Genomic DNA, 27,680 nt, shown 5'->3' with positions numbered 1-27,680 from the left:
GCAGAAAACAAAAGACAACAGAAGACAGAGACAATTGACTCTACCTTGGAGCTGGGCCGCCTGGATGAACCCACACCTGACTGTGACCGCCTGCGTTTACTCTTATAACACAACCCACCCTGAAGTGCTCAACGTCATGGTTTGTGCTGTGCTTAGTCACTCAGTCGTGTCCAACTCTTTGTGACCCCATGGACCGTAGCCTGCCAGCCTCCTCTGTCCATGGGATTCTCCAGGCAAATACTGGAGTGGGTTGTCATTCCCTTCTCCAGGGGATCTTCCGGAGCCAGGGATCAAACCTGGGTCTTCTGCCTTGGCATGCAGATTCTTTACCCCTAGCACCACCTGGAAAGCCCCTCTTTCCTATAAATAAAACTGCCTAAACTCAGCACCTAAATTGTGGAATTCTTTTTTATAGAAATAAGACTTCAAGAATTTCTGGCAATGGAGAGACAGGTGGTTTGTAACACCTGGCAGATGCTCCTAGAATGTTCTAAAAATACTACCAGTAACTGTCACTGGCAAAGCATTTGCTGTCCTATTTATCAACTCTCCTTTTCCTCCAAGATCTCATTCCTGGAGGTTATGATTCTTATTTTCACAGGAAGTGTGTGGTTCTTCTCTTTTGGTACTTCAGGTTAGCTGGTCACGGGTCTGTCGTCTTTACCAGACAGTGGGCTTCCAGGACAGAGGCACATCTGAGTTGTTTTTGCTTCCTTAACATATCTTTCTGGCTGGTGGGAGGCATGCATTTAATAAATGTCTCTTACAATGGAGGGTAGTCACAGTCGCCGAAGGCATATGCCTGAGGACTCGAAGCTGATAAGAGAGAAGTGTCCAGACCTGGGTCCTGCCCCTCCGCAGTCCGCATGTCCCCGACCCCGCAGGGAGGCCTCCTCCCCTGTGAGCTTTCTCTGTCAACAGAGCCCAGGTCTGGTGTCAGGGATTTAATCCACAGTAATCTAAGTGCACTCTGAAAGTGTTTTGTACATGCAATCAGCATCCATAATCACCTGACTTTATGTCAAAGAGATTAGTGCCCAAATGTGGGTGAGCCTCATCTAACTAACTGAAGACCCTAGAACAAAAGCTGATGTTTTCAGGAGAAGAAAGAATTCAGCCTTCAGACTGCAGCATCCATTCCTGCCTAAGTCTCCAGGATCCTGGCCTGTTCTACAGATTCCAGGCTTACTAATACCAACTTCTCTAAAATGATGGTTGTTGTTCATTCACTCAGTCATGTCCAACACTGAAGCTCCACGGACTGCAGCATGCCAGCCTTCCCTGTCCTTCACTATCGCCCGGAGTTTGCTCAAATGCATGTCCATTGAGTCAGTGATGCCATCCAACCATCTCATCCTCAGTCACCCCCTTCTCCTGTCTCAATCTTCCCCAGCATCAGGGTCTTTTCCATTGAGTTGTCTCTTCACATCAGGTGGCCAAAGGATTAGAGCTTCAGCTTCAGCATCAGTCCTTCCAATGAATATTCAGGGTTGATTTCTTTTAGGATTGATGGGTTTGATCTCCTTGCTGTCCAAGGGACTCTCAAGAGTCTTCTCTAGCACCACAGTTTCAAAGCATCAATTCTTTGGTGCTCAGCCTTCTTTATGGTCCAACTCTCACATCCATACATGACTACTGGAAAAAAAAAAAAACCTCCCTAAAATAATTCTCTTAATATATATCTCCCACCCGTTCTGTCTTTCTGGAGAAATCTGCCTCCTACATCTTCACAGTCTCCCTTACACAAGTCACTGCGTTCACAAATCTCCCCATACCACCCACTGCCCCTCCTAATACTGTAAAGTTAATCTTCAATGCAACTTGATGAAATGTTTGTAAGTTTCAGTAAAAGAGAAATTAATAAGGAATTGCTGTTCAGTTAATCTTGGTCCAATCTCAGCCACATATACAGTTAAAAATCATTCAGGATTTCAACTCCCCTTAGTCATATTTCCACTGGCAAAACAACATGGTGAAATAGGGCAATTACCTAGCCTGCAGGCCCCGCAGGGACCAGGCTTGGAAGAGGCTTCTGCATGTACATCCCACACAGACGGGGGTGTCCGACATGCGAAGGCTGGTGAATAAGCACTGAGAAGAGGAGTAGGGGTCTCAGTGTCTCCCTTGTCCTGCAGCCCCCGTGGCCCCCTGGCCCAGGCAGACCCAGCTCACCTGAGTTCGCCCAGTAACACTCTTAATGCTGTGACACATTAAAGAATCACCATATTAGAAGAGTGATAATTATTTGAGACTGGAAATCAGGATGGAACTCATTAGCTAGAGTACAATTTATAAACTGACTCAAATGAAAAGGGGGCAGTAAAAACGTCATTGCAAAAAATAGATGACACATTAAGCCTTAATTAATTGCATGTCACTTGAAAAGGAGCAAACTGCAAAATTAAAATCTTAATGAACACGGCCTGAAAGAGACATTTTTCAAATGCTAATGGAAAACTAAAGGAACAGCTGTCAAAAGCTGAGTGTGCCTCTTCCTCTCCAAAATCATCTTGGAAAATACAAACACTTGAAAGAACAAAGGCCATTCTGACTCTAGTGCTGCCCAAGAGTCTTGAGTCATGCTACAAATGAGGGATTCACTTCCTTAAGAAATCACTGTGATTCAGGGTAATATTAAAGGCCTGGACACAGTCGTTAAATCATGACAGACAAGTACTGATGATTACCATTTTATGCATATACCTCTCAGAGAGTATGGAGCAGTTCTGAAAGGCCAGTGTACCAGTCTCCTGCCCAGGAGACTCTTGGTATCCTCACCCCCAGCCCCTGTTGTTTCGCCCAGGGCTTCAGCAGTGCAAACAAGAGCTGAGCTCCTACAATTAGTTCATTTGCTACCAAGTTGAGTGCTGTGAGTTGTCTATACAGGATCCTCTATTTTATTCAAGGCAGCAACTACTCAGTTCTAGGCAGTCCCTCATCACTGGTCTAACCCTGAGTTTCAGAACTTCGGAACTATTTGAACTGTGGTGTTTGAGAAGACTGAGAGGCCCTTGGACTGCAAGGAGATGACACCAGTCCTTCCGAAAGGAAATCAGTCCTGCATATTCATTTGAAGGACTGAGGCTGAAGCTGAAACTCCAATCCTTTGGCCACCTGATGTGAAGAGCCAACTCATTGGAAAAGACCCTGATGCTGGGAAAGACTGAAGGCAGGAGATGAAGGGGACGACAGGATGAGACTGTTGGATGACATCACTGACTCAATGGATATGAGTCTGAGCAATCTCCAGGAGATGGTGAAGGACAGGGAAGCCTGGCGTGCTGCAGTCCACGGGGTCACAGAGAGTCGGACATGACTGAGGGACTGAACGGCAACCACACTGACGTTTCGGCCAGATGACTACGTGGTGGAGGCTCTCCTGTGCTGGCAGGACTTTAGACAGCATCCCTGGTCTCTGTCCACTAGAGGCCAGTAGCACTCCATCAGTTGTGAGAGCCGACCCTGTCCCTGGAGGAGCCACCCACAGCTCCACTCCACTGAGGATCACAGTGCTGACCTCTGTGCCCTGCCATCTTGTTTTCCATTTTCCCAGCCTCCCTTATAACCGGGCAGTGAGCCCCAAGGAGAAGGCTGCTGCATCCCTGATCAAAGGGACGCTTGGGACTCCCCTGGTGGTCCAGTGGTGAATCCGCCTGCCAATGCAGGAGTCACAGGTTCAATCCCCGGTCCGGGAACTAAGATCCCACACAGAGGGGCAACGACGCCCTGGGCACTGAGCCTCCTGAGCCCTTGCTCTAGAGCTACGACTACCGACGCCCACGTGCCCCACCGAGCCCACGCTCTGCAGCAAGAGAAGCCCCAGCGATGCGAAGCCTGCACACCTCAACCGAGAGTAGTCCCCGCTCGCTGCAGCTAGAGAAAGCCCACACATAGCAACAAAGACCCAGCACAGCCATAAACAGACACATTGATTAAGTCTAGAAAAAGGGGCCACGTGGTCAGTGATGCTGCTTCCTGTCCGAGACGCAGAGCTCCGGTGAGCATCCGAGCTCTTCATGAGGTGACCAGTTGATACACTACAAGGCAGGGAGGGTGGAGGGTGCGGGGGCAGTGCTGAGTCAACAGAAGGACAGAAGAGGAAACCTGGGTCTGTGATGTTCTCAGGGAGTCAGGGCCAGCTCTGCACGGTGACTTCCAGTGAGGTCAGATAAACAGCTGCTTGCTTTATTGAATCAACTCTCAAGTCAGGATTTCTGTTATTGGAAGAGGCAAAGCTCCTAAAAGGGACTAAAGGAAGACAGTCTACCTTCTCTTGCTCATTCTTAGGACCCTTTCCCCCAAGAGTCAAGGCCGGGTCCATGGGACCAGCAGGAGGCAGGCAGAGCCCAGGATGCATCACCTCCTTTCCTACGTCTCTGTAAGCCCCCAACCCACGTGATGTGCTAAGTCACTTCAGTCCTGTCTGACTCTGTGTAACCCTATGGACTGTAGACTCTGTACAACACTATGGACTGTCGACAGGTTCCTCTGTCCATGGGATTCTCCAGGCAAGAATACAGGAGAGGGTTACATGCCCTCCTTCAGAGGATCCTCCCCACCCCGGGTTCGAACCTTGGTCTCCTGCACTTCAGGTGCATTCTTTCCCATCTGAGCCACCCCAGGAAGCCTATCCCCAAGCAACCTACCCTTCGAATGAAGGCCCCACTCCAGTTTACCCCCACCAAGAGGGCTTTCTGCTCATGTTAGACACGAATGGGTCCACGCTCCATCCTGGATTGAGTGGGGGGGTCATCTTTCCCTCCCCACCTAGACACAGGTGATTACAACACACCCAGAGCGCTTCCCCTTTTGTGGTCAAGGACAGCTAAGTTTCCAGCCTTACCAGAACAAAACGAGATAAAACCACCCGCACAGGCCGGCGCAGACGCACCGAGACCTAAAAGGTGACTCGTAGTAACCCTGGGTTCATCATGCCACATTTGTAATAAATTAGCACTGCGTGTTTGCCCTCCCCCAAACCCCTGGGGTTTCACTTGGGTGCTTGTGACTAAGCGCCTGCGGGTAAGCAGGAAGTTACACACCCTACGGCTGCCAATCAACCTGTCGTCAAGTTAGGCAGAACGTAAGGCGGGATTTTCCACCCTGCAAAAGAAACGCTACCCGTGGTCGTAGGGCGGCGTCGGGTTTCGCTTTTCTCTCAGGCGCATACCTTTGCTTTGCTCAGTAAAACTCTTGCTCCTTAAAACTGCTTCGTGTCTCTCGATTGAATTCTTTTTCGTCAAGAGGACAAGAACTGAGGGAATTGCGGTTTTCTGGCGGTGACGGTCACACAAGTTCACTGTGGACCAGCCCTTATAAGGCCTCCTCCTGGGCAACCTCCGGCCTGTATCTCGGGCACTTGGGGTGTAATCAATACGATATATTCAATATGATATGATATTCTATGTGATGTTCAATATGGCATGCTATTCAATATGAATATCATATATTCAATATATAATCAATATATCATCTTGGGGTATAGTCAATATGATATATTCAATGAGATGATATTCTGTGTGATATTCAATATGATATGATATTCTATGTGATGTTCAATATGATATGCTATTCAATATGAATATCATATATTCAATATATAATCAATATATCATCTTGGGGTATAGTCAATATGATATATTCAATATGAGATGATATTCTATGTGATATTCAATATGATATGCTATTCAATATGAATATGATATAGTCAATATATTAATCAATATGATATCTTGGGGTATAATCCATAGGATAAATCAGGAGGCAGGGTCATCGGGAAGAGCCCTTAAAGGCAGGGGTCCCACCCCACCCCCAGGCTCTTCAGTCTGAGAGGTCTCGGCAGTGCTGATTCCCAGGTGCCCACCCGGTAACTCACATGGCTTCCTCTTCCAGTCTTCCCAGTCTGGCTTCCTTATCCCTGCCTGGCTTCCTGGGGTGACTTTCTCAAACAAGCACTTGCCCCTGGTCTCACTTTCGAGAACAAGTAGCTCCGTGTCCTTGTCTCATGACTGGCTTTCGTGGGTGCCCATGCTGAGACCATGCCCTTGGTGATATAAAATCCCTGATTTTTAGCTCTTCTTCTGCTTAATAACTTGAAACTATTCCAACTTAATTATGGGAAATTCATGTTTTCCTCTACAAGCAGAAAGAAACCTCTCTGGGAACATCGTATCCTTCGGCTTTCCGGAAACACACGGTCAGGGCTTGCCTACAACAAGGATGAGGATATGATCATTAGCAGTAATGCCTCTGCTCTCTGCTCATTACACGAGCCTCCTCTGCCTTCCTTTCTGTCTGTTTTGTTCCCCACGATCACAGGGAAGCTCGAGGCTTCTGTTTGCTTGTGTTTGCTCCCCAAGTGCTGCAGCAGTGACACACGTCAGATATGAAAGCCAGCTCACTTAAGCAAGTCTGGAACCTGCCAACCTCTGCCGGGTTCTGCTTCTCTTCAGAGATAATCACATCCTCCGTACGGTTCTCAGAGCCACTTATTAAATAGATCCGTCACTTTGGAGCATTAATATTCCACTGAATTAACAAGATTCTGCAGTCAGCACCACCCAGCCCCAACCCCGCTGTGATATCAGCAGAGCTGACAGTTGTCCTTAGGAAGCCAAAAATGACAGAGCCAAGAGATCAGCTTTTTAGAACCTGGTTATATTTTTATTAAAAGCCTAAGTTTTGGTAATTCTGACATTACCTTGTTCTGCCTGAGAAGGTAAGATAAGAGCTTATAGGCACTCAGGTTATGAACTATTGGAAAATCTAAACAGTTTAGAGGTGGCATTCAATTCAATGATTCATCATTTCTAAAAGGAAATAATTCTTATTAAATATAATGAAATTCAACCCAGAGTCAGAAAGACACTCAGGTTCAGAAGAATACTGCACCCGAAAAAATAAGAACGAGATCCACAATTTTATCCTAACCATTATTACATAGTACTGCAAAATGCCTTTTGCTTTTAAAATGATCACAGGATGACCTGATTCTGTACTTTGCTCTTAGCTGTACATAAACATCAACCCAAAAGCAAGATCTTAGGATCTTTACAGGCTTTAGTTTTTCTCAATAAATTCAAATGGAAATAAGAAGACTTTAAAATATTCATGCCAATTGTTTACATTGTCTCAACAAGTATCCTTATTGCTATGTATCAAATTCAGAAAAGACATTCAATCAAGTATTGTTTTCTCTTCTAAAACAAACACACACACACATCTACTGTAAAAGAAAAACGTAACCTACTTGCCTGGGGAAAAGTAGATGCTAACTTAGTGGCAACAGCAGAAGATGAAAATATTCTAAAGTTAAACAACAATAGCCTTAGAGGGTAGTCAAGAGCTTCCTGAAAAAGGTGTCAGATTCTCCCTTCACTTTCCCCGTCGTTTCCCATTTACATCACATCAGTGGCTTTCAACAACAGTCGACTTTCGCAATAGGGGACATTTGGCAACTTCTGGAGATATTTTTGGTTGTCAAAACCGAGAGGGGCTTCAGTCACCTACACAGCAGAGGCCAGGGGTGCTGCTAAACAGCCTGCAACTCACAGGAGAGCCCAGCCCTGAGGAATCACCTGGCCCAGTGTCGGCAGGGCCAGGGCTAAGGAACCCGAGTTGCACGCTCATTACCCTCCATAAGAAAGTTAAGTATCTCATCATAAGGATATTTTCAAAGGGAAAAGTATACCTTGGTTTTTCATTTAACATATCATATTAAACACACCCCGCCACTAATAACCGACTTCCCTGGTATTACAGTGAGGAGAAGCTGCCTGCCAAGGGCTTGATCCCTGGTCAGGGAAGATCCCACATGCCAGAGCACCTAAATCCGAGCAGCACAACTTCTGGGCCTGTGCTCTAGAGCCCGAGAGCTGTAGCTAGTGAAGCCTGCATGCCCTGGAGCCCGCGCTCCACAAGGAGAGACGCCACCTCGATGAGAAGGCCTCGAACTGCAAGGAAAAGTAGCCCCCACTCGGCACAAAGAAAGCCCGTGCGCAGCGACAAAGACCCAGCGCAGCCAAAAATAAATACGTGATTAAAATTTTTAAAAAATAATAAAATCAGCAATAACAGTAATGATAACCAAACCTTCCCTTGTGGCTCAGATGGTAAAGAATCCACCTGCAATGCAGGAGACCTGGGTTCGATCCCTGAGTCAGGAAGATCCCTGGAGAAGGGAATGGCAACCCACTCCAGTATTCTTGCCTGGAGAATCCCATGGACAGAGGAGCCTGGGATGCAGTGCATGAGGTCACAAGAGTAGGACACGACTAACCAACTAGCAATTTCACATTTTTCACATTTTCAGCCATTACTGACGGCTTCCTCTATTCCAGGCAACCGTCCGTGTCATGTGTGAACTCATTCAGTCCCCATCAGGACCTTCTGCAGCAACTACTGACGTCCGCTGAATATTGCAGAAGAGACAGGCCTGGAGCAGGAGGTGATTGGCCTTGGGTGTAGAGAGGCTGAACGGAGGAGCTGGAATTGGACACCAGGGTCCAGTTGGTTTTATGGGTCTTTCTGCTCTGACCATGTTCAGTTCAGGGATGTGGGCTCTAGAGGTTTGTACTCGTAAGGGATTATTCTAGTCTCATGGGGTTGTGATTACGTGGGTGGGAACAGGAAAGGGAAAGTATATGAAACCAAATGCCAAATTTATTCACCAAATAACAGAAGAAAAGGGGGAAAACATATTAGCATTGAATATACTGTCTTAAGCAGGCCCATCTCTCCTGAGATCTGAAAAATGGTTCTGAGATCCTGTAACTGCCTGAAACCTACACCAGACCCAGGAAAAAAGAATGACAGGAAATCCCATGCATGGTCTAGAGTGATTAGGAGGCAACTGATCTAAAAGCAAGAGGGTTTGTAATTCAAATTAATTCACTGGGGAAAATGCCTGGGTCGACAGGGTAAGTTTTTGGTGGTAAAAGTAAACGGCTACACTCAATTATAACTAGATCCAGAAGTAGTAAAAGCAGACAAAGTGCCCACCGCAAACACAAAGGCGTCACGATCACCATTTAATTAGGAGGAACCACCCCTCCCCAACGTTCCTGATAAACCTCATGGAAACTGAGTGCTGTTGTTTAATTGCTAAGTTGTGTCTGACTCTTTCTGACCCTATGGACAGAGTCCCTCTGTCCCTGGGATTTTCTAGGCAAGAATACTGGAGTGGGTTGTCACTTCCTCCTCCAGGGGATCTTCCAACCCAACAATTAAATTCAAGTCTCCTGCACTGGCAGGCAGATTCTTTCCTGCTGAATCACTAGGGAAGCCCATCGCTCTTTAAAAAAAAAAAAAAAGAAAGAAAGAAACTGTCACTGAGTTAAAAGCACAATCAATGAAATTAATTTCAATTAAGATCGTTTTCAATTGCAAAAAAGTCTTTCATCTTGGAAGCCTGTCTTGGATTACAGAATTTATTTTTCTTACAGCATCTCCTAAAACACTCCAGTTAAGTAAAGCAGGAGAAAAAATAAAAATCCAAAGTAGGTTGGGAATCCTCTAACTCCCATCTAATCACAAGGCGAGGGTCTTCCAGGTATCACTAGTGGTAAAGAATCTGCTTGCCAGTGCAGGAGATATAAGAGACATGGGTTCGATCCCTAGGTTGGGAAGATCCTGTGGAGGAGGAAATGACAACCCACTCCAGTACTCTTGCCTGGAGAATCCCGTGGACAGAGGAGCCTGGTGGGCTACAGTCCATGGGGTCGCAAAAAGTCGGACACGACTGAGCGACTTCGCACATGCACACGCAAGGCGCTGAGATGGGAGGGCACGCCTTCTCTCTGGGAGCTCGTAGGATCCAGCGAGATTGGCTGAAGCCAGTGCCAAGAACAAAACCAAAATAAGATGATGAAAACAAGTAACAGCGACAACAGCATCTCCCACTGACTGAGATGTTAAGACGCTCTCTCTGCGCCCGACCCTGGGTGTGGGCTTCACGAACGTTTTCTCACTTAATTGTCAGAGCAACTCAAGGAGGCTGTGCTCTATTGATGGGCACTGAGTCTCTTTTAGAATGAGGGGGAAAAGATCTTCAATTTTCACTGCAACGGGTGGGATCTTTTTAGTTGTGGTATGTGAACACTTAGATGCGGCATGTGGGATCTAGCTCCCTGACCTGGGATGGAACCCTCGCCCCCTGCTTTGGGAGTGTGGAGACTTAGCCAGTGGAGCAGCAGGGAAGTCCCAACATGTATTCTTCAAGGAGCACACTCAGCACTGCCTGGGGCCCTGCAACCACATAAGGCAGGTGGGGACGTACCTGCTAGCATCAGGGCTCGGATGCACTCCGTCCGGCCCTGCATGGCGGCTTTCATGAGGGCCGTGAACCCGAACGCGTTCCTCCTTTCAAGGTCAAGACCGGGGAAATAGTTCAACAAGTAGTTGGTGATGGTGATGTGCCCTGCAAAGAGAAACGCACATGTGGATGGACCACCCTCCACAAAGAGCGGGCATCCCAGAGGGGCTTCCTACACACACAGGGAAATGGGGCAGCGTCTGCCTGCAGGACTGGACCATCTTTGGGAGCATGGGCAGTGCATGTGTTTGCCTCCCAGGCCACGGGAAAAAATTCTCAGGAGTCCAGGATACGAGGCGACAGAGGACCCTGCCTGGGCCACAGCGCTGCTGCCTCTGGTTCACTCGTGTTCGCTTCTGCAGACCCGCTTGAGGCCCAGCTGTCCAGGAAACCCGTTAAGGAGGGCACATGGAGGGCAAGGAGGCTGCGGGGGTGACCAGAGCACAGCTGAGCTGGTCCCACGCAGATGCTGTCCGTTCCCAGCAGGTGAGGGCGACGCAAAACAGAACAGGAAGCTCGGAGCCATTTCCCAGAATTCCAGAGCCTCAGGGAATAGACAGTCTGCATCTCATCACCATAGCAACAGGATGTGTTAGTGCGCATGGCCACCCTGGCATGGCTCAGAAGGTCCTCTCTCTCTCACACACACACACACACCCACAGGGAACACAGGGAGTATTGCTACCCAGACCCTCATCCATTAACCCAAGCAGGTAAGAATAGTCATATCAGAATAAAAATTTCTCCCCTTCATTGCCCTGGACTTCCAAAAAACGGGCCAGATTTTCTGCTCATTCCCAGAGGATTCACAAAAAGCCCACACACTCTTTGGCAGCAGTGAATAAGGAGAACATCATGTGAGAAGCCGTGTTCCCAGGATGCTCCTGGCTCACCCAGAGAAAGATCCTCAGCGACACACAGAGTCCCTGGGGTCAAATGTGTGCTGTACGAAGCCCGCTGGCCACGCTTCTTAGGTCCTCGAGTGACATGACACACCACCCTCCCCACGCCCCAGACGGTTGAGTTCCTTAGACCAAGGTCCCCACCGTGGCATCGCTGACACCTGGGCCAGGTAACTCTGTGTGGGGCTGTCCCATGCCCTGTAGGATGGTGGGCCGCCTCCTTGAACTCCACCCACTAGACACTGTAGCTACCACACCTCCCTCCCTCCCAGGCATGACAATCGCAAGTGTCTCTAGACCTCACCAAGTATCGCCAGGGGCGAAATCAGCCCTGTTGAGAACCACTGTCCCAGAGGCTCAGATGTCACCACTTCAGGATCAAGGTGGAGGACGGCTTCCCTTGCTGCTCCCCTTTGCCCTGACCCCTGCACCCCCATCCCCTCATGCTTGCCATCTGCATCCTGGCCCTAATCATGATGGCTAACACAGCTCGGGAGTGCGGGCAGTCTGCATGAGGGCCTGGGTACCAGTCTCCATCCTTTTTTTGGGGGGGGGCTGCTTTGGGTCTTCGTTCACGCATGAGGGCTTTATCTAGCTGCCGTGAGCGGGGACTGCTCTCTAGCTGCGGTGTTGGGCTTCTCACTGCAGAGGCTTCCAGGCTCCAGGGCTCAGGAGTGGCAGGGCACAGGCTGAGTTGCCCCTCGGCATGTGAGACCTTCCCCGAGAAGAGATGGAACCACGTCCCTTGCACTGGCAGGCGGATTCCTCACCACGGGACCACCAGGCAAGTCCCCAGTCTCCATCCCTCCACCCTGAAGATGCAGCTCTGAAACCCCCTTCTTCCCCACCTGGTGCAGGTCCCTCGGAAACCACGCCCCCCCCAATGTCAGGGCAGGTGTGGGGCCAGGTGGACATGGAACTGGACTTCCTGCTTTCCCTCCGGCTCTCCACAGAGAGGCTTCTGCACCTCGAAGAGGCCGGGAAACCTGAGGCTCCTTCCCCGGCTGGTACCAGGAAGGGCACTGTGTGAGATCGGGGATATGGCAGAGGAGAGGTAAGATCTTCCTGGAAGACGGCAGCCGCGAGGCTCAAGGTGCTTCCTGAGACTCACACACACACACACACACACACACACACACACACATGCCAGGAGGCCGAGCGAACACAGGCCCCCAGCGCAGCGGCAGCAGAAGCCCCCTGTCCCGCCGCACTGGCATCACCTGGGCTTCACCCCGGCCCTGCCGATCCGTGCCCGCCCCTCAGTAACCAAGTCCTCCCACGTGGGAGCCCCGTCCTCCCTGTCACACCCTGATTGAGACAGACATGCAGGTGGGACTCAGTTTCCTTCCTCAAACGGCACCAGACTCTGCAGGCTGCTGGCCAAGCGATAGTACCTCCTTCTCATCAGCCTCCGCGTGAAAAACGAACAAGCGGCAGAAACCAGGGTGTGGACACGAGCAGAAGCAGTGTGGTCTGCTCCCCGGGGCAGACCTCAGCCCGCCTCCTGACCGCATTGCACACATGAAAAAGTGAAACATCGCTGACTTTCTGAGATGAGCGCTGACTAACCCGGTCCTGTCACCGGGTTAACAAGCCAGAAACAGATGGGCGGGACCTTTCCGATCCGTGACTCACAGGTTCCAACCAGAGGCTGACACTTTGTGACTCTCTGCTGTTTACAGAACCCTGCCCTGCCACCCAGGAAGGATGCTGGCTGTCAGATCCCCAACGCAGCTTAACTGGGGCAAACTGTCAGGGCGGGGGCAGGGGGAGGGGGTCTTTTGATCTCAGTTGCGTTTGTCGTCCAGCTAAGCACTTTGCAGCACCTGTCAGTTCGATTTAGCCAGGGTCATAGTGAAACAAATTGAAATTTGTTTAGAGCCATTTAAAAAAAAAAAATGTGAAGGAGCATGTCGGCCACACATTCAGCAGGATGTCCTTTGCACTGATATATCCGAAACACTGAGCAGGCAAGGAGAAGGAACACCTCGGATCCACAAAGCAAATAGTCCATCACATAGATCTGTCCCATGTGTTATGTAGAGATCGGAAAAACCCACACGTTCTGACAACTCGGATTCAAGCTGTCATGACCCATGAAATCACTCCCAGGTCCCACTGGCTTCCTCAGGATGACAGAACAATGCCTCTCATCACACAGACAATCTCACTCAGCTGAATCAGAGGATGGACCCGATGCTGCTGAGAATGAATAGATATTAACCTTCTTTAAGATGACAATTAACCGAAAGGAGCTTTCTCCTTGAGTAACAAAGATGACAAATGATAGGTAGATAGATAGATGATAGGTAAGTAGATAGATAGAGGGACAGATGATAGCTAGGTAGGCGATAGATAGATGATAGACGGGTAGACAGGGAAGTCAGACAGACTGACAGGGAGGTACATAGATTGATGAATGGATCATAGATGGGTAGGTAGATGGAAAAATGACAGATAGTTAATGAATAGATATGCAGGCAGATGATAGGTAGATAGGTAGGTAGATGGTAGATGATAGATGGATCGATGATAGATGATAGGGAGGTAGATAGATAGATGATAGATACAGATAGATGACAGATAAGTGGAGAGATTGGGGAAGGGAATGGCAACCCACTCCGGTATTCTTGCCTAGAGAATCCCTTGGGAAGAGGAGCCTGGTGGGCTACAGTCCAGTTCAGTTCAGTTCAGTCACTCAGTAGTGTCCAACTCTTTGCAACCCCATGGACTGCAGCACTCCAGGCCTGCCTGTCCATCACCAATTCCTGGAGTTTACTCAAACTCATGTCCATCGAGTTGGTGATGCCATCCAACCATCTCATCCTCTGTCATCCCCTTCTCCTCCCGCCTTCAATCTTTCCCAGCATCAGGGTCTTTTTCAGTGAGTCAGCTCTTCGCATCTGGTGGCCAAAGTATTGGAGTTTCAGCTTCAACATCAGTCCTTCCAATGAATATTCAGGACTGATTTCCTTTAGGATGGACTGGTTGGATCTCCTTGCAGTCCAAAGGACTCTCAAGAGTCTTTTCCAACACCACAGTTCAAAAGCATCAATTCCTCGGCATGAACAGTATGAAAACGGCTATAGTCCATGGGGTCGCAAAGAATCAAACACAACTGGGTGACTAAAACACACACACACAAGTAGAGAGATAGGTAGGTAGCAGGTATATGGATAGATGATAGATATAGGTAGATCATAGATAGATAGGTGGTTGGAGGGATGATAGATACAGGTAGATGGACAGATGAAAGGTAGGTAAGTAGATAGGTAGATGATAGATAGGTTGATGGATAGATGATAGATAACTAAATAGAGCACAGCAAGGAGATCTAACCAGTCCGTCCTAAAGGAAATCAGTCCTGAACATTCATTGGAAGGACTGATGCTCAAGCTGAAGTGCCAATACTTTGGCCATGTGATGCGGAGAACTGACTCCTTTGGAAAAGACCCTGATGCTGGGAAAATTGAAGGCAGGAGGAGAAGGGGATGACAGAGGATAAGATGGTTGGATGGCATCACCAACTCGATGGACATGAATTTGAGCAAGCTCCGGGAGTTGGTGATGGACAGGGAGGCCTGGAGTGCTGCAGTCCATGGGGTCACAAAGAGTCGGACATTACTGAGCAACTGAACTGAACTTCCTTATAAAACAGAATGTGTCTCACATTAAAATCTAGTTTCAGCCTAGTCACCATGGGCAATATGGAATAGGATTTGGTCCCTGAAGTCCTCAGAATGGATTTGACAAGTGGGCTGACCACACATAGCTCAAGAATACCCCCTCCCATGGACCCCATGAACCTTACCCTGACTAAAAGCAGGGCATAAGTGACCCAAGGAATAAGTTAATTCTTGATGACACAGCTTCAGTGGGGTGACTAAGTGGCCATGCAGACAGAGAACTGAGTACTTAAGAGAGCTGGCTCTGAGAACACCCAAGTTCAAGCTCGCAGCCTGCCGTTTAAAATCTGGGTGACCTTGGGAAGGTCACTGAATCTGTTTCTACATCTGAAAAACCAGAGATAATATCAACCTCACAATGGTGAAAATGACAGGAGACTAAGTATGTATGCTGCTGCTGCTAAGTCACTTCAGTCGTGTCCAACTCTGTGCGACCCCATAGACAGCAGCCCATCAGGCTCCCCCTGTCCCTGGGATTCTCCAGGCAAGAACACTGGAGTGGGTTGCCATTTTCTTCTCCAATGCATGAAAGTGAAAATTGAAAGTGAAGTCGCTCAGTTGTGTCCGACTCTTAGCGACCCCATGGACTGCAGCCCACCAGTCTCCTCCACCCATGGGATTTTCCAGGCAAGAATACTGGAGTGGGGTGCCATTGCCTTCTCCAAAGTATGTATAAACAGTGCCTAATAGACAAATCTCAGGGCAGAAAAATTTCAAATAACTTATGCACATACTCCACTCCCAAGGAGGTCACACAGTAGAACCCACTCCTTCACTTGTGGGTTGTGCACAGACCCCACTCCAAAGAGTAGACTGTGGAGATGGTGGTGGGGGTGACAATCTTTCGAGAAAGGCGTCTGGCCAACACGACCTCAGCCAGGTGATCGGGGTCAACGGTCGTGTCCAAAGCATTCGCGGACAAAGAGTCTCTGCTGGTCAAACTTCAGTCAGGCTCCTGAACCTTCTCCCAGGTGCATCTGTGCCCTTCCTTGCAAAGTCTCACTTTAGCAAGAACCCAGCTAATAAGTCAGTTGAACTCTAGTTAACTCATCCCTGCCCAACTCTAGTGTCTGATCTGTTCTTCATTCTCCACCACCCCGCAGGGGATATCGGATCACCCCAACCCGTCTTCATCAAGGATCTTGCTAGGTTGGTTTGGCCAGAATCTCTCTGATGTTCCATCTTAGTAATTTTCCATCCACAGATCCCTCCCCCACCATTCTGCTCCTTGGCTATAAATTCCCACTTTTTTGCAATGGTCCTCACACCTGTCCGATGATTCTGAACAAAGTCGGCCTGACCATCTGTAACTGGTGTCATTGAACACTTAAAAAAAAACAAAACCCTTCATAGGACGTCATGAGAATGGCAATGTCCTCTGTGGTCATCCTTTAAAAAAACCGAAACTCCACTCTAATCGTGGAAAAAACAACAGACACACAAATAGAGGGACCCACTACAGACTACTACCCACTCCAGTATTCTTGCCTGGGAAATCCCATGGACAGAGGAACCTGGCAGGCTACAGTCTGTGGTCGCAGAGAGTCAGGCATGACTGAAGTGACTCAGCACACTTAGCACACACACTGCAGACCACTAAACAAGCACTCCCCAGACTGTCAAGGTCGTGAAGTCCAAGAAACTAACTGTCCAGCCAAGAGGAGCCTGAGGGTACATGACAAAGAAACGTCACCTGGGACCCTAGCCAGGATCTTGGAACAGAAAAGGGACATTGAGGGGGAAACGAGGAAGTCTGAATTTTAAGAAATGGACTTGAGTTAATAATAAAAATGCATCAATATGGGTTTGTTTATTTTGTTCAAGGTGTCATAATAGTGTAAGATTCTCCCGCAGGGGTAACCAGGTGTGGGGTGCACCGAATTCTCTGCAGGATCTTTGCAGTTTTTCTATAAGTCTGAACTATTCTAAAAATCAAAAGTTTGTCTTATGAAAGGGGAATCTAGGCAAGGGCCACTCAATAGACTGCAAGGTAGGGATAGTGACTCTCGTCTGGCTGCTAGGTGTGGATCCCATCCACGCCATACACAAGTCTCACCAGTGGAGGGGGGTGCCGGGGGCTTGTGGGTGGGCGTGCAATGGACAGAGAAGATGGTGGCCGGACCCCAGCAGGACAGAAGCGTGGAGAGGAGATGTTGACTCAGAAGGAAGTGAATGGACACATCGTGGTGATTGTTGGGCTGATCCAAATAACAGAAAGAGAAAAACCAAAGGTGACTCCGGGGACCACCCCAGCCCCAGGGTTCTGACTCTACTTTGGATATCGCTGCTGTTGTTTAGTTGGCCAATGACATCTTCTCTGAGAGTACATGGGGGTGGAAAAGTCCACGGTGGCCAAGCCTGCCTTCCTATCCGTCTATCTATGCTGTGGAAGAAAAGCAAAGCTCCCTTTGGATCACTGCCATGGTTTTGAAGAGAAAATGTTAATATCTATACATTCTCAGAAGCATCATGTCCTCCCTTGATTTCCATTGAGTGACGATCCCCCCAAGCCCCAAGTGGGGATTTTAAACCTTCCCACTCTCTTTTATTTTTTTCTTAATTGTTTATTTTTTGTCTTTGCTGGGCCTGTTGCCACCTAGGCTTTTCTCTAGTTGCGGTGAGCTGGGGCTGCTCACTAGTCGCGGTGTGTGGGCTTCTCTTTGAGGCGGTTTTTCTTGTTGTGGAGTGCAGGCTCTAGAACGCAAGGGCTTCAGTAGTTGTGGCAGGGGCTGTGATTCCCTGGCTCCAGAGCACAGGCTCAACAGTTTGCGGTGCACAGGTTTAGCTGCTCCACCGCATGCGGGATCTTCCCCGACCAGGGATCAAACCCGTGTCTCCTGCATTGGCAGGCGGATTCTTTACCCTTGAGCCATCAGGAAAGCCCTAAACTTTCCCACTCTTAAGTCACCTGCCTTACAGGAAACCCCTCTGCGCCTCCTACTTCATAGAGGGAACCGAAACCCCAGAAGGGAACTCCCTCTCCTTTCCCCCCATCACCCCCCACACTTCCCCACATCCCTCCTAGAAAAGAGGAGAGGGTTCTTCTCCTATTGAAATGCCAATCTCGCCTCCCCCTCCAGCGCTTTAAAGACATTCCCCATCTACTGCTGGGGAATATATTCATGCTACAAACTACTTCCTCTTTCTCTTCAACCTCTCCCACCTTTCAAATTCATTCCCACCAGACTGTATAAGGGCTTAAATTTTTCGCCTTTTGCTATGTGGCTTCAGCGTTCTTCAGTTAAGAACACTGGGATTTCCCTGGTGGTCCACTGGTTAAGAATGCAGAGGACAGGGGTACCATCCCTGGTCCGGGAAGATCCCACAGGCCATGGAGCAACTATGCCTGCGCATTACAATTACTGAGGCCCTCACACCCTATGCTTTACAAGAGATGCCAACACAATGAGAAGTAGACACCACAAGTAGACAAAACCTGAGCAAGGAAGTTAACGCCCAGTGCAGTCAAAAAAACAACAACAACATTGGCCCATAGGACATCTGTGGAAGCTTGAAACACACACACTGGTGGGACGATCTACCCAAGGAGAACATGCCCAAGCTGATGTGATGGTTCCAGGAAGAGGATGAGAAACGCATGGAGCAGAGCAGCCCAGGCGGACGGGTGCAGTTCACTCACAGACACGTGAGCAAAGGCAGTCCAGATCAGCCGGCTCCCAGCCCATCCACAGATGCATCAACTATAAACACATGTTAAACTAGCGTTGGGGGTTGTCATGCAGCAGTAAGCTGGTACACATGCTCAGGGGTCTCCTATCTTAAAATACACATGACTGTCTTAGTCCATTCGAGCTGCTGTAACAAACTGCCATTAAACAAGAAATATTTTTTTTTTCACAGTGCTGGAGGCTGGGAAGTTCAAGGTCAAAGTGCCAGCAGTTTCTGTCTGGTGAGAACCCACTTCCAGTGGCTGGTGAGAGCCCACTTCCTGGTTCATAGATAGTTGTCTTGTTGTGTTCTCACATGGCAGAAGGGGTAAGGGAGCTCTCTGGGGTCTCTTTTATGGAGCACTAATTCTATTCATGAGGGATCCCCCCCTCTCATGACCTAATTATCTCCCTAAAGCCCCATCTCCTATTACCATCCCTTGGAGACTAGGATTCAACACATGAATTTGGAGGGGGGACATAAACATCTAGTCCATTGCAATGATCAACAATAATCCCTGTGGCCCTGTCTTTGCATTCCAGTCATCTGCCAATCATCTGACATCTTTTTAGTCTGAATTCTAGTCACCTACTCTCACTATTGCTACTTACACCCCCACCAATTCTCCTGAAACCATCTTCCATCATTCCCCGATGACTGTCTTGTACCAAAAATCCAACAGTTATGAGTCAGTTCCCACCTTACTAGACATTTCCATAGTATTAACCACTTGTCTGCTCCATCTAACACTTTCTGCAAATGTCCTGAGAGCTCACCCTTCTGATTTTCTTCCTAGCTCTCTGGCCACCCCTCAATTTTCTTTGTGAATTCTTTTGTTTTCTGCTCTCTGAAATGCCACTGTTCCTCAGATGCATGACTAAGCCTTCTTCTCATCCCGTACACCCTCCCTCAGTGATCCTATCCACCCTCATGGATCAAGTCATCATCCTAAAACTTTCAGATCACTTATCTCTAGCTAATCTCTTTTCCTGAGTTTCTTACCTAAGTATTTGTCTACTGGATATTTCATCTTGGGCATTCAACCAACAAATCAAACTCAACATATAAAATCAAAACATCTGGGCATACACACTGAGGAAACCAGATCCGAAAGAGACACGTGCACCCCAATGTTCATCGCAGCACTGTTTATAATAGCCAGGACATGGAAGCAACCTAGATGCCCATCAGCAGACGAATGGATGAGGAACATGGTACATATACACCATGGAATATTACTCAGCCATTAAAAAGAATTCATTTGAATCAGTTCTAATGAGATGGATGAAACTGGAGCCCATTATATAGAGCGAAGTAAGCCAGAAAGATAAAGACCATTACAGTATACTAACACATATATATGGAATTTAGAGAGATGGTAACGATAACCCTATATGCAAAAAAAGAAAAAGAGACTCAGATGTATAGAACAGACTTGTGGACTCTGTGGGAGAAGGCGAGGGTGGGATGTTTCAAGAGAACAGCATCGAAACATGTATATCTAGGGTGAAACAGATCACCAGCCCAGGTTGGATGCATGAGACAAGTGCTCGGGCCTGGTGCACTGGGAAGACCCAGAGAGATGGGGTGGAGAGGGAGGTGGGAGGGGGGACCGGAATGGGGAATACATGTAAATCCATGGCTAATTCATTTCAATGTATGACAAAAACCACTGCAATGTTGTAAAGTAATTAGCCTCCAACTAATAAAAATAAATGGAAAAAAAAATAAAACTCAAAACATGTTTCTTCCAAACCTACTCCTCCCATCCACATTCTTCGTCAATGATGAACATCACCAATCACCCACCAAAGTGCCCAAGCCAGAAGTCTGGGCTTTCTCTTCAGCCCTCCCCTATCCCATCAACATCCAAGTATGGAGGAATTCTGCCAAAGCCACCTCTTAAACATCTGTCCGTGTTTCCCCATCCGCACTTCTAACCTGGATGAGAGCCACCACCATATCCTTCCTGGGGTCCATTCCTCTCCTAACTGAACTTGTCCCATTTATGCTCCATTTTCTACACCATCAGCAAGAAACTCTTCCGATCAACACAACTACTACTTAAACCCTCTCATGCTTTCTACTCTTTAGATAAATTCTTGACTCTAACCAGCTGGCTTCTTTCTATCTAGCCCTGCTCTCTGAAAGGTAGCAGAATATGCCACCCAAAACATGCACCTGTGGCATAAGAATTATTTTGAGCCAAAAACAACAGAGAAGAAACAGATACAAGAAAAGCTCCCTGCCCTCCCCCATTTGCCTAAAAGCAGGACATACATTTTCTTATTTTATTCTTTTATTTTCCCAGGTTTTATTGAGATATAATTAACATCTAGCACTGTGTTGAATTAAGGAGTACAGCATAATGATTTAAATTCCATATATTGTGAAATATTACCACAGTAAGTGTAGTTAACATCCATCATGTCATTCACATACCCAAAAAGGGGTATGGTTTTTCTTCTTTCTAATGAGACATTATTCAAAAATGGCTTTCCTTTGTCCTGTCATTTCTCCATAAATATATGGAGATGGCTTATATTTCCATCTTCCATCTTTATGGAAGATGACATAAAAGCCAGAGTTCTGAGCCACCTGCTTGAGTTACTCGTCTGTAGCTGGGTGTCCCCCACTCACACGTGAGGCGCATGTGTTTATAGACGTCTGGCTCTCTCTTGTTAGTCTTTTACTACAGGGGTCTCACTTGGGAATCCAGCAGGGTAGAGAGGTTATTTTTCCTTCCCTGTGTCCCCTCCTCATCCTCAGCTGTTGCACCCATGGACTCTGTAATCACGCAACTCTCTCTTTTCTAAAATGGTGATTTATTTATGTATTTGGCTGTGCTGGGTCCTCACTGCTGCTCAGGCTCCTGTCCAGCCGCAGCGCCCGAGTTGCTCGTTCCGGTGGCTTCTCTCGTTGCGGCTCCTGGGCTCCAGAGCACAGCCTCAGCAGTTGTGGTGCTCGGGCTTAGTCGCCCTGCAGCATGTGGGGTCTTCCCCGGCCTGGGATCTAACCCGAGTCCCCTGCTTTGGCAGGCGGATTCTTCACCCCTGAGCCATCCAGGAAGACCACAGCTGTCTTCTCATTCACCCGTGGGCCATGCTTTCTCTAACCTACTGGTCTTTGCAGTCCCCCTGCCAGATACGTTCTTCCTTTGCTTTTTACCCAGCTACCGGAGGGGCCACCCCTTCCAGTGGAAGCTCCGCCCTCGTTCCCCAAGACTGAATCAGGCACCTACACCATGATGCCTCATGGTTCACATTTCCATGTGGCCATGGATTCCCAGAGCCACCATAACCCTCATGACCCTGATCGCAAGTCCAAAACTTCCAACGGACAGCACACTTGGTAAATATTTAGTGAGTGAAAAAGCTGAAGGATGCCTACTGCTCCCTTGAAAGAAGTTCACGTATCAAGAAAGTTGCTAATTTTCCAGTCCCTGCTGGCTCAGATGGCAAAGAATCTGCCTGCAGTGTAGGAGACCTGGGTTCAATCCCTGGGTTGGGAAGATCCCCTGGAGGAGGGCATGGCAACCCACTCCAGTATTCCTGCCTGGAGAATCCCACAGACAGAGGAGCCTGGCGGGCTGCAGTCCATGGGGTCACAGAGAGTCAGACACGACTGACAACTAAGCGCAAGTCATAAAAACACATTATCAAGATCACATGGCCATCACAATTAATAATTTTTGACTCATTCAACATGTAACTGGTACCAATTATGAGCTAAAAGTCCTGTTTATGCTTCATTCAAGGAAAGGAAACAGACAATAAACCTGTGCTGCTCTAAAAAATGGGAAAACGTTACTGAATTAGGGCTGTCTAATGGCAATCCACTCCACTATTCTTGTCTGAAAAATCCCAGGGACAGAGGAGCCTAGTGGGCTACAGTCCAAAAGGTCACAGAGAGTTGGACATGACCCAGCACGCACACACACAGACGATTGCTCTGACAGCAGGTACTCAGAATGGGATTTCCCAAAAGAGGCCAGTAGAGGGAACTGTTGATTGGAAATATCAGGTTCCAGCAGCACCAATGAAGAGGACAGGTTCTTTGTTCCCATCCAGAAATGGGGTGGGGGGGGGGGCTGCACGTGGGGGCAGCAGTGGGGAGCGCACACAGGCCATCCTCTCTATCTGGGGAGTGCACACAGGCCATCCTCGCTAACTGGGGAGTGCACACAGGCCATCCTCGCTAACTGGGGAGCAGGGCCATCCTCTCTAACTGGGGAGCAGGGCCATCCTCTCTAACTGGGGAGCAGGGCCAGCAGTTTCAAAGGAGGTGGCACTGCTGTGCTCGGTCAGAAAGGCTCAGAAAACTGGAGTTTACTGGAAAAGGCAAGGCAGTGCTAGGAAACCTGAGAGACGTGCCAAGCCCTAATTTATTTTAAACAGAAACCGAGTAAAAGCAAAACACTTCAAAAATCCATAAAAATCACAATGAAGTCAGACTCAAATCATGATCGGGTGTAGTGATAATAAAATAAGATAAATACAATGAAGAGGCGTTTATCTCAGACTCAGGCCAAGTCATACATTCTCCTCGAAAGTGGGACCCTCCCCAAATCCAGTTCACAAGTCAGAACACACACAGACAGCCTGAGCCCCCCGGCCGCTGCCTGAAGCCTCCCGTCTCCAGCGGCAGGTGACATGAAGAATGTCATGGAGGGCTTCTTTGGGGTTAGCTGATCAGTTGTGTCTGACTCTTTGCAACGCCATGGACTGTAGCCTGCTGGCTCCTCTATCCATGGGACTTTCCAAGCAAGGATACTGGAGTGGGTTGCCATTGACTCAGTGGTAAAGAATCCACCTGTCAATGCAGGAGACATAGGTTCGACCCCTGGTCCAAGAAGATCCCACATGCCACGGAGCAACCAAGCCCATGCACCACAACTATTTAGACCACACTCTAAAGCCTGGGAACCACAACTACTGAAGCCCAGGAGCCCTAGAGCCTGTATTCCACAAGAGACGTGACTGCAGTGAGAAGCCTGCTTACCACAACTAGAAAGTAGTCCCCACTCACTGCAACTAGAGAAAAGTCAGCACATTGCAATGAAGACCCGGCACAGGCAAAAATAACAAATAAATAAGTTAAAAAATAACGTCAGACTGGCTTTCAGTGCATTTCCTACAGAACTTGAAAGATATGTTCAAGGAATAACAGGCTTCAAGGATGCACCAGAGGCTGTGTGCTGAACCAACTTGACATTATCACCAGTTCAGAAAGACCCCTGTGGTTTTCTGATTTCATCTTACTTCTGCCGTTCTGTTAAAGGGGAACAAGAAACAGGAAAAGGAAACACCTAAATCCATCCAATACTTTGGCCACCTGATGCAAAGAGCTGACTCAGTAGAAAAGACCCTGATGTTTTAGAAAGATTGAAGGCAGGAGGAGAAGGGGATGACAGAGGATGAGATGGTGGGATGGCATCACTGACTCAATGGACACGAGTTTGAGCAAACTTCTGGAGATAGTGGAGGATAGGGAAGCCTGGTGTGCTGCAGTCCATGGGGTCACAAAGAGTTGGACGAGATCGAGTGGCTGAACAATAAACAAAGCCACGCCCTGAGATGTAATTCATTCCTTCCATTATCTCACTTTATACTTTTGTTAGGGCAAGTCTGGTAGAGGTTAAAATTACTGACTAAGTGATATTTAGGGATTCTTGGAGGCTTTCTTTTCATACATTCTCTCCATAGAAAAAGCCTAATTCAGGTTCGGTTGTATCTTTTTTTTACATTTTTTTTATGTAGACCATTAAAAAAGCCTTTATTGAATTTGTTATAATACTGCTTGTTTTGTGTTTTCGTTTTTTGACCAGGGCCACAATGCATATGGGATCTAAGCTCCCTGACCAGGGATTGAACCCCCACCCTTTGCATTGGAAGGCGACATCTTAACCACTAGACCACCAGGGAAGTCCCTCGGCTGTATCCTGATTCTGCAGAAGAACCGGAAAAAGTTAGGCTTTGAAGAGAATACGAGACAGGCATATCAGGCATTTGCCTCCTAATTTACACTCCGGGGCAGGACTCCTGACTCTCAGCTGAGATACACAGCTGTGATAGCAAATAAAACAAACGTGTGGTCACTTCCCAGTCTTCCTTAACCACACAGATTTGGCGGGGGCCAACGCTGACCAGACCAAGTCAACTGGGGTCACTGCACCACCCTGGCCAGTGACTGGTTTGGCCTGGGCTGGCCGTGTGAGGCAAGCCTGACAGCTGTGAGGCAAGCCGAAGCTGTGCTGGAGGCTTCTGGAAACGCTCTCCCGTCTCAGAGAACAGAACACGGACCGGGACTTGCTCCTTCCCAAAGCGTCCGACGCTGTAACATGAAGCCACACTGCTTGGAGCTGCTAGGCCATCTTGGGACCAGAGGGAAAAGGTCAAGAATTTTTGAGAAGCCGGGCCCAGGTCCTGACAACACGATGCCACAAAATGAAGCAACCACCCCTCACCCCCAACTGTTGCCTTCAAACAGGTCATGTTGCAAGAGAAGGCTGTTTCCTCATCATGGAAGCGTGTTTCGTTGGACACGCAGGAGACTGCCCCCAAAAGCACCGAGCAGATCCTAGGTGCCAATAAAAATCACAGAAACACAACTGCCCCTGGTGCCTCAGACGGTAAAGACTCCATCTGCAACGCCAGAGACCTGGGTTTGATCCCTGGGACGGGAAGATCCCCTGGAGAAGGAAATGGCCACCCACTGCAGTATTCTTGCCTGGAGAATCCCATGGACAGAGGAGCCTGGCGGGCTGCAGTCCTTGGGGTCACAAAGAGTCAGCCACAACTGAGCACTCACACACACACAGCTGCAAACAGTAAACGAAGTCCGTTTGCGCTGACGCATTCTCAGTCCTGGGGAACATGCTGGGAAATCAAAATTGGTACAGCTTTTCCTTAAAAGCCACCTGGCAGGGCCTTCCCTGGTGGCCCAGTGGTGAAGACTCCGCACTTCCATGGCCGGGGGCGCCTGTTCAGTCCCTGGTCGGGGAACTAAGATCCCACAGGCCCTGTGGCACAGCCAACAACAGCAGAAAACCACTTGGCCAGGGCTCCGTAAATGTACACGCTGAAAACGTGCTGGTCCTTTGATGAAGAGATTGAGTTCTAAGAATCTGTGCATACGTTTCTTCTCTTTCCTTCTCTGCCCTGCTCTAACCTCCACAAACCACACCTGCCGGGTCCCTTAGCCCTGAAGTCTCAGGTGTGACTTAGCAGGGGCCCTGTGGAAGGTGCCTGAGCGGACGCGCCTCTGGTCCCCGCCCGCCTTCCAGCTCCTTGGGGCAGCCCTCCCGCTCTCTCCCCCCAGGACCCTCCTCTGAGCTCCGTCCCCACCCACTCGCAGTCCCCTTACCCATTCCTTGATTTAGCCTCTGAGCGCACTTCCTGCTCTCCTGTTCCACCAGGATGTTGGCAGGTACACCCCCTGACCCCCAAACTGTCCCCTCCCGTCCCACCACCCCCGACCCCGACACGAACGGCTGCACTCCAACGTCGTCTGTAATGGGCTAATTCAGAAACCCTCAAGCACAGACTTTAAATTCAGGAGATGGGGTTGTGTGTGCCCTTGCCCGCCCCTGTAGAGCCAGCACTTAACACAGCCATTGGACATGAAGTGACTGCTGGATAAATATTTGTTTTAAAAGAAGATCTTGTATGGAAAGATGAGCCACAGTTGACTGACCTTCTCAGTTACTGGACGCCAGGGACACGGCCGTGAACACACCATCACTCAGGGTGCACTGGTCCACGCAGAAAGATCTAGAGCTACTGAGTGCAAACAATTAAAATCAAGTCTCCACAGACCCATCCATGTAAATAAAAGGTGCTTGCACACGCTTTGTGTTTGAAAAGGAGAGAGACTGAGTTCTGGAAAAGTAACCCGCTGGAATGTGGCCAGACAATGAGAGAACTGGGGAGAGAGAAAAGGGAGAATTCTTTTATTTTTTTAAACAGTTTTTTAAAATATTTATTTTATTTATTTGGCTGGACCAGGTCTTAGTTGCCGCAAGTGGGATCCAGTTCCCTGATCGGGGATCAAACCCAGACCCCTTGTACTCAGAGCGCAGAGTCTTAGTTACCGGACCACTAGGGAAGTCCTGGGAAATCTCTAATGATTTTTTAAAATAATACTTCCGAAGTGATTTTTTCACTGTAAGCACTTATTACTATATGTTTTTTGGTAGTAAGAAATCATCAAATAAATAAAGCTAGTTATGGAGCTGGATTAAAATGGGGCATCATTTGATTCCATCCACTAAAATTGCAAATAGCCTCTTTGGTTAAAATATCAGTACATAAAAGTCATGAACAGACGCTCAACTGCTGTCCTTTGTCCTCGCTGCAATCTAGTGATGGCTGTGTCCCTGTGATAACATCTCACCCGGCTCCGTGAACCACTCCAGCCCCAGCTCAGAGGCCCGATGATAGGCGCCACCATTCTGTATGGGAACCTGTAACACTCCAGTTCTCCAAGTGAGGTCCCCAGACCAGAAGCACCAGCCTCACCCGGGAACTCACTGAAACACACAGGGCGAGTCTCACCCCAGACCTTGCTGTTGTCGTTTACTGAGTCGTTTCTGACTCTCTGTGACCCCACGAACTACAGCCCACCAGGCTCCTCCGTCCACGGGATTTTCCAGGCAAGAATCCTGGAGCGGGTTGCCATTTTCTACTCCAGGGGATTTCCCGACCCAGAGATTGCATTGGCAGGTGGATTCTTTACCATGGAGCCACCTGGGAAGTCCCAGACCTACACAATCCAAAACCCTGGGGACTGGTTCCAGCCATCTGGGTTAAAACACAGATTATCCATGCGTGGGTTATGATGACTCAGCTTGTAACTGAGCACGATCCTCCGGGGCCTTCTCAGGACAGACACCCCCCCCCCCCACCATGTCCTTTGTCTGCCTCTTATTTGTACAAAAAAAAAACACATTAGTCTCCTAGGCCTTCCTCAAGTTCCAAAGAATAAATTTAATCAGAGTAGTGAGAAAATGCAGAAATAAAGGAGAACAGTCAAGCAAAACAAATGAGTAATAGTTTAGCCATTAAACAAAGTCAAGGACCTTCAGTTCCTTCCCAAGGGCCACAGGTAATA

At 48.4% G+C, this 27,680-nt stretch overlaps 2 protein-coding genes across 4 annotated transcripts in view; one reads left to right on the top strand and one right to left on the bottom strand.

Annotated features, from left to right (window-relative positions):
- DAP (death associated protein) overlaps positions 1-9,085 on the top strand; it is a 98,448-nt gene extending 89,363 nt beyond the window's left edge. Inside the window, exon 3 of one of the 2 annotated variants that reach the window (XM_070476488.1) lies at positions 8,340-9,085. In XM_070476488.1, the coding sequence (XP_070332589.1) occupies positions 8,340-8,466 (127 nt within the window). In that variant the 3' untranslated portion in view covers positions 8,467-9,085. Of the gene's footprint in view, positions 386-8,339 lie in introns of those variants that run through there. The other variant, XM_070476487.1, reaches the window with a different exon arrangement.
- ANKRD33B (ankyrin repeat domain 33B) overlaps positions 1-27,680 on the bottom strand; it is a 104,056-nt gene that overhangs the window by 6,943 nt on the left and 69,433 nt on the right. Inside the window, exon 3 of one of the 2 annotated variants that reach the window (XM_020884066.2) lies at positions 10,277-10,417. The exons of the other annotated variant lie outside the window; for it this stretch is intronic. Within the exon in view, the coding sequence (XP_020739725.2) occupies positions 10,277-10,417 (141 nt within the window). The remainder of the gene's footprint in view (positions 1-10,276; positions 10,418-27,680) is intronic. 2 annotated transcript variants of the gene reach the window in all.

Source organism: Odocoileus virginianus, chromosome 14 (genome assembly GCF_023699985.2).
Source record: "Odocoileus virginianus isolate 20LAN1187 ecotype Illinois chromosome 14, Ovbor_1.2, whole genome shotgun sequence".
Classification (NCBI taxonomy): Eukaryota; Metazoa; Chordata; class Mammalia; order Artiodactyla; family Cervidae; genus Odocoileus; species Odocoileus virginianus.
This window is presented reverse-complemented; position numbering and strand designations above follow the sequence as displayed.